General features: G+C 33.7%; 1 protein-coding gene across 1 annotated transcript; it reads left to right on the forward strand.

Moving 5' to 3' along the window:
• Positions 1 to 4,718: 4,718 nt before the first annotated feature.
• Positions 4,719 to 12,040, forward strand: PpV (Protein phosphatase V). The gene is made up of 8 exons (XM_011058518.2): positions 4,719 to 4,783; positions 7,656 to 7,843; positions 7,997 to 8,092; positions 8,403 to 8,610; positions 8,710 to 8,789; positions 8,868 to 8,973; positions 9,112 to 9,273; positions 9,367 to 12,040. The coding sequence occupies exons 2-8, from the start codon at positions 7,775 to 7,777 to the stop codon at positions 9,555 to 9,557; spliced, it is 912 nt and encodes a 303-aa protein (XP_011056820.1). The 5' UTR covers positions 4,719 to 4,783; positions 7,656 to 7,774; the 3' UTR covers positions 9,558 to 12,040.
• Positions 12,041 to 12,114: the final 74 nt, after the last annotated feature.

A 12,114-nucleotide genomic window follows, 5' to 3' on the forward strand; every position in this document is an offset into this window, starting at 1 on the left:
ATCATGGCTAAAGATATTAAAGAGTGGGCCCGCATCTAGCATGCCAGCAATCTAAAATTCATCGGCATAATTATACTTTGCCTACCAAAATCTAGATATCCATTCGCCTACTAGATATTCGTTTTGAGCACATATCGATATCGTCGGTCCTCTACTTCCATCCAAAGATTTAAAGTATTTATTAACCGATTTACTCGTTAGCCGAAAGTCATTTCATTACAAGATTGTGCTGCAGATATGGTAGCGAAGATGTTTTTCACTCACTGAATAGCCAGATGTGGAACTCCACGCCTGATCACAACTGATCAGGGCTCGCAATTTGAAGAGCAACTTTTCGACGCATTAACCAATCTCGTCGGTTCTAAACGTTGTCGGACAACTGCATACCGTCCAGAATCTAATGGCATCATTCGAACGATGGCATCGCTCTTTAAGAACTGCATTAATGTGCCACGGTGAAACTCTGGATACACGGCCAGTAGTATTACTCGAACTAAGAACTTGTTTCAAAGAGGATGTAGGCACTTCTGTAGCGGAATTAATTTACGATACTACGCTCAAAGTACTGGGTGAGTTTTTCTCCTCTGAAGAGATGCCGAGCGATCCACAAATTTTTATCGAGGATTTCCGCGTAATTATGTAAAAGTTACGACCAACTTCTCTTCATTAGACCTAAGTTATTTTTCCATAAAGATTTGTATAACTACTCCCACGTCTTCCTCAAAGTAGAAAGTAACAGGTGTCCCCTGGACCAACCGGATAAGGTATTAGAGCGCATTTCGGACAAGGTCTTTGCTATAGAAGTCGACGACAGATGTATCAACGCTACTGTCGATAGAAGCTCGTTTATTTAATAATTCAAGACTTAGAAACTACTCCGTCCACTGCTTCCCCATCTTCAACTTCCAGTGCAATGTGAACCAAAGACATATCCTGGTCCAGCAACCAAACGAAAGACTGTTAGATTTAAGGATTAATTCGCGTAATATTATATTAAGCAATCAATAAGTATAAGTTATTGTTTGTTTTATTTAATTTTAAAACGTATAAAAAGAAGAGCATAAGAAACCACCGCACAAGTTATAGTTTGTGATATTTAATTATCATTACATTAATTAAAACATTAAACGTTTCGGCCACAATCTGGCCATCTTCAGTAAATTCATAATATTCTTAAAACGCAGAGTTACATATAGTTGACATTAAATTCAACCGTTGTATGTTGTAATTATATAAACGTGTTCTTTCATATGTGAAGATGCTTCGTACAATAATGTTACAACGCCAATTGTCATATCACGAAAAGTATAGAACGAGAATTTCCAGATTCTAATTTAACAAATTTATGTATCATTAATATCTTCGGAATATGTAAGAATAGAATCGTTACCTATTTTACAGCAAAAACAAATATAATGATGAATCTCAAGTACATCCTTTGCACAGATAGAAATTTGTCTTTGTGTTGTTATTTGTCATATCATATGTTTTACCACTATTTATACGTATGAGTCAAAAGTTTAGAAAGTTCTAGAATTATTTATTAAATGAGAGAGAGATCTTTCTTAAGAAGAGGCAGATAAACATCAGACAAATCTTCCGTATCACTTTGCTTATTGATATCACTTGTTTGGCTTTTTATATATATCATTTCAGAAATTCTTCTTTTCATTAATGATTGTTCTGTGTCTAAAATTCTTATGTTATTCCAATCCAATTCATGCATCTCATTCAACTGGTGACGTGAAACCACTGATATCTCGGAAGTGGATTTTCTTATGTCAGCCTTGTTCTTTTATACGAGTTTTTAATTTCCTTTTTGTTTGGCCAACATAAGAAGATTCACAATTTAAACAATTAATTTTGTAGACTACTCCACAATGGTTATCCTTAAGCAAAGGATCCTTTCCAGTCTTTATAAATGTATTCATTTTATTTATAGGTTTATAAGCTATATTAAAATCATGAATATGTGAAAGTTTTTTGAATTTTTCAGATACTTTACTCAAGTATGATATCGTGAAAAATTTTTTCTTTGAATTAGCATTAGAATCACGTTCATTATTATTTTCTTCACTATTTTGATCTAAATTAGTTCTACTTTCCAAGATTTTTATTTTATTTTTTATTGTTGAAAATATGAATTTAAGAGGATAACCGTTCCTTAAAAGAGTGAATTAAATCAGAGATGTTTTTTTCATGAAATTTAGGATGGGATAAAAGCAAAATTCTATCTAATTGCCCAATGATTACTCCCTTTTTATGTAATAACGGATAATTCGAAAAATAGTTTAAATATCTCCCAGAATTAGTAGGTTTTTTAATAAATATCAAAGATAATACTTTCTTCTTGTCTTATTAATTTTACGTCTAAAAAAATTTATGCCGTTTTCATCGCCAAAGTCAACAGTAAATCTAAGTCTTTCATGATATGAATTAAACAATTCCAGAACTCCTGCAATCTTTTCATTATGTACAGCTAACACAATCCACATAACAAAAAGACGAGAGAAAATAAAAAGACGAGATAATATTATTCGCAGTAATAATTTCTTGTTCTAAGTCTTGTAGAACTATGTTCGCCAATATAGGGGACAAAGGAGAGCCCATAGGCATGCCAAAAATCTGTCTAAATATTTTTTTATCAAATTAAAAAAATGTAGAGTTAATTATAATCATAATTGCTTTAATAAACTCATGTACAAGAATCGAAGTCTTATTTTCAATCAAGTTCCATCTATGTTCAATGCTTTTTAATACTAAATCGGTCGGAATGTTCGTGTACATGGAGACTACGTCGAATGATATAATACTGAAATTTTTATCGATTACCTTTCCATTGAGTTTATTTACCAAATCAAAACTGTTTTTTACATAACTAAAATTCTTTTTATTACTATTGTCTATGATTTCTTTTAAGAAGGTCGCCAGTGGATAAAAAGCACTATTAATGCAGTTGACTATCAATCTTAGAGGATGACCTTCCTTATGAATTTTTGGCAGTCCATAAGAACTCGGAAGTTGACCGTCAGATACATACAATTTTTTGTATAAATTTAGATCGATGTATCCATTGTTTTTCTAATTTTTTAGTAAGTTATCGATTTCAGATGTTATTTTATTAGTGGGATCTTTATTTATTAAATTATATGTGGTCTGATCGTTGAGACTCTCGTACATCTTCTCTCTGTAACTTTCCTGATTCATAATTACTGTAGTATTACCTTTATCCGCTCTAGTGATTAAAATATCAGGATTCTCTGAGATGCATCGCTTAACTTCTTTTACACCTTCATATATAATTTTATTCTCGGCAGATTCAATGTCACAGTTCTTAATTGATTTAAGTATTTGGATTGTTTCGTTCCTAATCATTTTACACACTTCATCGTCAGCTCTGAAAAGATTATGTTCAACATGTTTGATGAACTCACGTATACTCCTTTCTTTGCTGACAACATTATTATAAGTAAGTTGAATTGCTGACCTAATTTCAATACAACTTTGGCTTTCTCTAAAATTTCAGTATTACTGAGATTTATTAGCCATTGTTCGTTAGTACTCGTTATTTCAAAATTTGTATTGAATCTGTCCGGATCAATATTAATCTTATAAGATGAGTATTTCATTAGTCATTGTATTTTTAGTTGAAATTTTCTTTAATTTCAAAGGTGCACTAAAAGTATCATAATCTCAGAGTCTACCAATTGCATTATATTATAATTAATATTCTCAATTTTCGATCTTTCTCTACACTTATGTTTAGTTCGCAAGTTTTTGATTTTATTGATAATTCTATCCTGTTCCTTTCGCCACATTATGTTGAAATTAGTTTCTTGTCTTCGAAAGAAAGAATTAGATATGTCACTTGGTAGGTTTTTCTATTTGTCTACACATACTGAACATTTCACTTGCTCAAGATGTTTATAAGCTTGTAATTCTCTTGTAATTCTACCCGCAAATATTTAAAAATAAAATTGTGTTTAAGTCTGTCAATTCTATCTTTCGAAGAATGGAACAGCTTATTATTATCGTTTCGTGTAAATTTATATTAAATACTCGAAAATATATATTATGTATAGGAATTAATCGTTCCTTCAAACACGTTTTTAAAAATTGTATTTGTATTCTTGTATTAATATTTGTCCTATAAGTTCTTATACATTTCTTTAATAGCCAACATACTTGTAATCCAAAATTAAATTTAATAAAGTCGTATACACTTTTCGTGATATGATGATTGACGTTGTAACATTATTGTACGAAGCATTTTCATATGAAAGAATACGTTTATATAATTACAATATACGACGGTTGAATTTAATGTCAACTATATGTAACTCTGCGTTTTAAGAATATTGTGAATTTACTGAAGATGGCCAGATTGTGGCCGAAACGTTTAATGTTTTAATTAATGTAATGATAATTAAATATCACAAACTATAACTTGTGCGGTGGTTTCTTATGCTCTTCTTTTTATATATTTTAAATATATAACCATGTTTTGTTTTTATGATGTATTTTATTTAATTTTATTTTCTGTTATTTTCGTTCTAGTGATAATTTGGTCAGTATTTTTTTTCTTAACGTTTACTGGGAGGGGAGTATTGTGACGTTGCAAACATTAGTTGAGGCGCTCGAGTCATTTCTTTTTCCCGGTTTTCCTCTCTCTCTCTCTCTCTATCTCTCTCTCTCCTCCCCTTTCTCTCTCTCTCTCTCTCGTGTCATGGCGTTCTGCATGCGGGCCTTTTAAGCCTCAGCGGTAGATTTTAATTAGTGCTCGGTAAGATTGATAATCATTTTATGTTCATTGCGAGATCGACATCAGTTACTGCTCATGTCGTTAGATAATTGCTCGCGTCGTCAGATAAACGGTTATGTTGTAGATTTTTGAGTTTCTCACATTCTAACCTAGTAATGCGATATCGATATCCCAGCCATCATACGCACGCAATTACATTTCTACTCTTTTAATCTGTACATTCTAAATATTCATTTAAGTTTATATTAAACCGCTTCATGGACATATAAGTCAGAATCAATAAGTAACATTTCTTTGCAAACTTAGTGATTTTTCACCAATTTTCCTTCGCCATTAATTAGCCATCGCCAGCGCCCAGACACGCTCGGCGCCACATTGGGCACAGCATTCACAACGTAACTACAAGCATTTTGCGGTTACAGGTTTGGGCCGTCACGTCCTCTTTCAGGTTTCTCTCTGCAGAGATAAAATGAGGATGCAAACCCATGCAGCGGAATAGCGGAACACGGAACGAGAGCAGAACCAATCACGAGCGTTCCGCAGTTTCGTTACGCGGTTTCGAATCTCTTCATTTCCAATGAGCGTAAGCGGAATCAACAGCAAGTCCATAAATGACGTTTAAAATTACGTTAATTGTATTTGTCATTCATTTTTTATTATCATGTGTCTAAGTCTAGAATTAAATATATTTTTCATTGAAAATAATGATTAAAGATGTTAAAATTTATAAAATTAGTCTTAATGTGATTGTAACCTTTATGAAATAACGATTTATGATTGATTGCGCAAAGTCTGTGATGCGCTCATTACGCTATATAGGTATTGAGGGTTCACATTTCAACGTAACAAAACTGGCGGAATAATATCGTGGTGAGTACAGAGATAAATTATTAGGTAATAAGGTCCAGAAGGCGCTCCTCTCCTTCATTTTCAATGAAATTATGCTCATTTAACGCGATATTATGTGACTGCAGCGTATGTTCGCATCGCAGTGTTTCGTGGCTATAACAGATTTTCTAACCTAAATAGTCGTCAACTTTGACGATTATCTCACTTCGCGGGACACATTTAACTGCTAGATTCTTTCAATTTTTGCAAAAACGCGTCAAATGAGCATGACTTCATTGAAATTAAAGTGAGAAGCGTTTTCTGAATAATTATCTAATAATTTATCTCTGTACTCATCACGTTGTTATTTCGCCAGTTTTGTTACGTTGAAACGTGAACCTCCAATACCTATATAGTCTAATGAGCGCATCGCAGGCTTTGCGCAACCAATCATAAATCGTTATTTCATAAAGATTACAATCACATTAAAACTAATTTAATAAATTTTAACATCTTTAATCATTATTTTCAATAAAAAATACATTTAATTCTGTACTTAGATACATGATAATAAAAAATGAATGACAAATACAATATTTAAATGTTGTTTATGGACTTGCTGTTGATTCCGCTTACGCTCATTGCGCTCCATGGAGATGAAGGGATTCGAAACCGCGTAACGAAAACTGCGGAACTGCTCATGATTGATTCTGCTCTCGTTCCATGTTCCGCTATTCCGCTGTATGGGTTTGCACTCTGAGGGTAATTCTTATCGAGAAGGGCTTGTTCACGTCCGATTTCGATGAAATTATGCTTATTCGTTGCATTTTTGCATAAAATGAAAGACTGTAGAAAAAAGTTCGGAACTGCTTTGCGAAACGAGATATTGAGCGTAAAGTTGTTTTCCAACGTACACAGGTGACATAGGGTGCGTTCGGAAAAACGCTATTTAGCGCTACAAACTATTCGCGGAGCTATAAATAGCGCTAATAAATACGATCATGACGTCACTAATGGTAGCGTGTTACGTCACAACTGCACGCTATCAATGTTATTCCTTCCATGATAGTGTATTGGTAGCATTAACGTTTATAGACCTGTGAGCGACTAGCGTTGCTAGCGTTTCTCATTCGTCAAGGTTAAATTAATGTTTGAGGGAATTTTGTTTTTGAGTGGCACCAAATTTTTCTCTCTTTAGAATTTCGTAGAGTAAACGTATATATGTAACGTGTGAATTTCAAATTTTATCATAGCAAATGTAATCTCAATTTCAATTTCTGCAATTGATGGCTTGTCACTAGGCTGGAGTGAACGTAATTCTTGCTTTTGCATCATCTTTAACTTTTCAAAGTTTCTGCAGAGTTCAACTTGTGTATTTGATTTCCACTGCAGATGCTTAAAATCCTTATTACATGTAGATACGCTTCTTCTTAAATTGATGACGGATGCTTAAGGATTCTTCCTTTTATTTGATTAATTTACTTAGTGTAATTATTAATTTTTTTATTTACGTTGTTCACTCCGGCAAGCCATCATAGAAATTGCAATTGAGATTGCGTTCTGTTATTCACTATGAAAAATTAAAAATTTACGTTACATATACTTTACAAAACTCTAAAAATTTAAATTGTAAAGAAAAGTTTGGTCAATGATTAAAAACAAAATCTCCTACATTAACTTAACTTCGACGAATAAATCTCTCTAATTAAATACTACCAACGCTACGCTAGGATCGTTCATGGAATTTGCTAACGCTATCGCGCTATTGGCTCCACGAACAATGTTGGTAGCGTTTGCGTCCATAGTGAATGGTGTCTCTCCGAATGCACCCATAATGTAACGCTGTGTTTTACAAAAAGCCGAATTGTAGACTATCAACTAGAGTTCTAATTGGTTGCTGCTTTTCCGCTTTTCCGTCAAGGTGTGAACGCGCCTTTATGATTCTCTGCTGAGACGGAATTATTCCTCTTGAAAAGCATAACGGATCCAATCAGCGCGAAAAAAAAACAGTTCCAGAATAAACGTTCTGCTAAACGCAACCAATGACGCATTCTCTATTCCACAGTCCTATTCCGCATCGTGTGATTTTACCCTAAGATCCAGCTTCATTGGACGCATACGGAGACGACGTAGCTCTATGAGGGCGCGATCAGTATTGGTATTTTCCTACTGTGTGATTTCAAAATGTCAGACATTGATAAATGGATAGATATCGCGAAAGAATGCAAATACTTGCCAGAGAATGATCTCAAGGTAAATTATACTTATACGATGTGTGCCGGTCGTTTTCTGCGCGATAACGGCCGCGCGAACACATAACCGCTGATTAAATTATTCACCTACGCAGCTTACGCGTTTTGCCCCTCCTGAGTTACTTATTGTGTTAACTTTTATCGTTGTCGACAGAAACTCTGTGACGTGGTATGTGATTTATTACTGGAGGAGTCAAACATCCAGCCTGTATCTACTCCGGTGACAGTATGCGGCGATATACATGGTCAGGTAAGTTCCGGATATATACCTTAACCTCAAAATCGGAGCATCATCGTTTGCATTATCGCTACGGAATCGACAAAATTTTAAGATTTTAATCTTCCGAATTAGCGTCACAACAGATACCATATTCATCCATTTATTGTTAAAAGGAACATAATTGTGTCGCTGCGCTTGCTTGTGCCGAAACACTACTGTGTCTTCAGATATATTTGTCTTATGATCACTCTTGATCTTTATATTTTATAACTATACTAATAATTATTTGTACAGTTATGATGTAAATATACTTCAGATTATTTATCTTGTGCTATTGCAGTTTTATGATTTAGAGGAACTGTTTCGCAATGGTGGCCCCGTACCAGATACAAATTATATATTCCTGGGAGATTTTGTCGATCGGGGCTACTACAGCTTAGAAACGTTTACTCGTCTGCTTACACTTAAAGCTAAATGGTCTGACAGAATAACGTTACTACGTGGTAATCATGAATCTAGACAAATCACGCATGTTTATGGATTTTATGGTAAGCATACAATGTTATTTTCTTTTTTGGTGACTTGTTTGTATTTATACATAACAAAACTTTGATTGCATACATTATTTTCTTTGTTGTCTATTCTAGATGAATGTCAAAACAAGTACGGCAATGCTAATGCTTGGAAGTACTGTTGTAGGGTATTTGACTTGCTCACAGTTGCTGCCGTGAGTATTTATATAAAAGATCTTTTAAAAATTACAATTTTTTATATTTTATTATACTTGAATAAAATTCTGTTTTAGTTAATTGATGAACAGGTTCTTTGTGTACATGGTGGATTGTCTCCGGCTATTAGAACATTAGATCAAATTAGAACGATCGAAAGGAATCAAGAGATTCCACACAAAGGTATGTATTAAATGTGTAACATGTAATATTTCAGTGTAAAATAAAAATTATGTTACTTGGATATATTGTATTATTGCCAGATAATAACATATAATGTATAATATATTATAATAATTAAACTTCTTTGTTTAATTACAGGTGCTTTCTGTGATTTGGTTTGGTCTGATCCAGAGGATGTAGAAACATGGACAGTAAGTCCACGTGGCGCAGGTTGGTTATTTGGCAGTAAAGTGACTTATATGTTCATGGAAGTGAATGATCTTAAACTCATCTGTAGAGCACATCAACTAGTTCAGGAAGGTATATCTTTGCTTAATACAAATATTTAAATTAATATTTTACAATTTGAAGTAATTCTTTGAAAATATATACTGATAATGTACATTCTTGTAGGTTATAGGTACATGTTTAATGACAAACTTGTCACAGTGTGGTCAGCCCCAAATTATTGTTATCGATGTGGTAACATAGCTAGTATCATGCAATTCACAACAGTAGATCAAAGAACACCCGTGCTGTTCCAGGCAGTGCCTGATTCCGAGAGAGTAATTCCACCTCTAACGCCCACTCCGTACTTTTTGTGATCTATCTTAGCGGCTCATTTGTACGGATACAGAAGAGAAATGTCTGTGTCTAGACTTTACGGAATTACATGATTTGATTGACCAGATCCAGGCTGGTACCATGACGGAACCATACATTAGTGAAAATATATCACAAACCGATTATACTCTAGAAAATTTTAATTCCTTTGAAAGAAATTGTTTCATGCATTCTACGATCGAAGTATGATATTTAGAGGACTGAATTATGGTGTGATTACTCTTATTCAGGGAATGTTCTTTAGATTTTTTAAGAACTTTATCAGGTTTTACATATTGTAAAGCTAACTTTTATATATTAATACATAGTATCTGCCATTGCATCAGCCTGTTTTTTGTGGCTCGAGAAAAAAAGAAAATGATATTTTGCATTAGAGCAAATGTGAATATTCTGTGGTCTAGACGCTTTTGCTGTCTACTATGTACATTCTGTAGAGCATTCATATCTCAGAGCAGCATTCTGGACTTAAATGTTCAAAAAACTAAAACCTTTTAAATAATTTATGCGCGAATAATGCGAATAGTCCAGTGCTGTATATAAATAAAAAGGAAAAAAAAAAAAGAAATACACGTTCACACATTCCGATAAGAAATACACTCTCTGAGTACAATGAATGCTTCTCTGACATTACAATCGTGCGTAGAATTCAGGTTTATTAAAGCGTGAGCATATATATAGTACTGTTAAGGTCTTCCTAAACATATAAGTGATCTGTTGCTGATTTAGGTACTGTGTGTGTGCTGTTCTTTTTTTTTTAAATGCGCAATCAGTGTTCTTAGTAAAAATCGTAAATTCGGCCCTTTTTCGCCGAAGTACAAATAGCGTGTAGCAGTAGCCAAAGTTTTCCTGTTTAGATAAGGAAATCCGATAGCGAAATCGTTATAGCATCTATATATATAGAGAGAATTTTCTTATTATTTTTAGCACAAGATTTTTAGCACATTTTTTACGCTTAATTTTAAGAAATTTTAAGCTCAAATATTATCGCTAAACTATCTTGACACATATTGATATTTTTTTCAAAAAAAAAAAGATCCACCATTCGTTTGTCACTTCACTTCTCTATATACATATATGTACAAAGCAATATTTTCAAAAAACTATTGCATTTTCTGAATCTTTGTACAATTTCCAATATCGTATGCCAAATCGCTGTCGTATTAAATAATCGTAATTAGCTAATTGTTATAAGTTCATTAATGTAGGGAGCAACTTAAAAAGAGAAAAGAACCGAGACCCTTAGCAATGTGCCTCTAAATTAATAAGCGTTTGTGTAATATAATGATACGATATTGATATGACATAATTGTAATAATAAATGGAAATGCACCGGCCATTGCGTATCGTAAGCCTGAATTCTGACCATCGATTTTTGCTAGCTCACGATAATTCCTAACCGATCACAGACCTAACAAATATATTGGCATTGGCATTGTGACATAGGTTGTCAAGTTGAGACTACTCTATTTTGAATTTTGTGATATAGACCGAAGGTGCAATGTCATGTCGATGTTTATAACGACTCTCCTTGTCGCATCATTCGAAGAAGTTTTGTGAGAACCCGTTATAATCCAAGAAATACAATAAACTTTTGAACAGTGCCTTCAGGACTATAACACGACGGTCTACTAGAAATATAATTGCTTTCTTATTGACAGATAATCATAGACGAACTAACATAAGGACGACGAATCATACACCAGAGCTTAAGACCTGAGAATGCGTATGAGGAAATTTTTATTACTCTTTTTTTAATCCATAAATCTTCCGCTACTATTTGAAAAACAAAATTTTAATTTTTCAAACTTTTCTACGATGTTTACGTTTCACAATTTTACTACTTTTTAGGTCTACTCTTACATTTTTACATCACGTGCGCGAGATATTCCCTATTTGTACTACAATTATTATAACGTAACAATTGTACGACACTTTACACGAGTAACGTATTACATTAGGTAAATGAGCGCATCTAGAACGAATCGGGGACACGGAGCTTGCGTTACAAACTCGACTCACTACATTTGCAGCCTCCGAGTCGTGAAATAGGTGTAACGACGGGAACGCCCTACATATGATAGCATAACATAGAAGTTCTTTAAAATAAAGTATTAGCCTCTGTATTTACTATCGGGGTGTTCGCGGCGTTTCGTCCACCAGAATGCCTCTGTCTGTGATCGCTTTAATCTTATCGAAGTGTCCAAGCGCTTGCGACGACTCGATAAATAATCGGTAAGCTCGCGAGAGAAAGAATAAATAAAGACAACTTGCAAAATAAAATAAAATAATGAAGACTAATTTAGCTTAATATGCTCCGTGCAGGAGCTTGAACACTGCGCATAATCCTTAAAGATCTCACAGGTAGACATCATTTTAAAACGATCATCATGTACCTTGAAAGTATAGACTTTGTTATGTTAATGTAATGAAGAACGTCTGTAATAAAAATACGCAAAAAATCGTATCCGTTAGCATTTATTATATTCCCGATATATTGTGATAGCGAGACCAAGTATAATAAGCATGAGATAAGGAAGG

This window comes from Acromyrmex echinatior, chromosome 3 (assembly GCF_024713525.1).
Source record: "Acromyrmex echinatior isolate Ae372 chromosome 3, ASM2471352v2, whole genome shotgun sequence".
Lineage (NCBI taxonomy): Eukaryota > Metazoa > Arthropoda > Insecta > Hymenoptera > Formicidae > Acromyrmex > Acromyrmex echinatior.

Bases quoted from the DNA above. Each gene is read 5' to 3' on its own strand.
- PpV (XM_011058518.2), top strand. From the start codon at position 7,775: ATGTCAGACATTGATAAATGGATAGATATCGCGAAAGAATGCAAATAC. The intron at 7,844-7,996 runs GTAAATTATACT...CGTTGTCGACAG, and splicing joins TGCCAGAGAATGATCTCAAG to AAACTCTGTGACGTGGTATG. The intron at 8,093-8,402 runs GTAAGTTCCGGA...GTGCTATTGCAG, and splicing joins GCGGCGATATACATGGTCAG to TTTTATGATTTAGAGGAACT.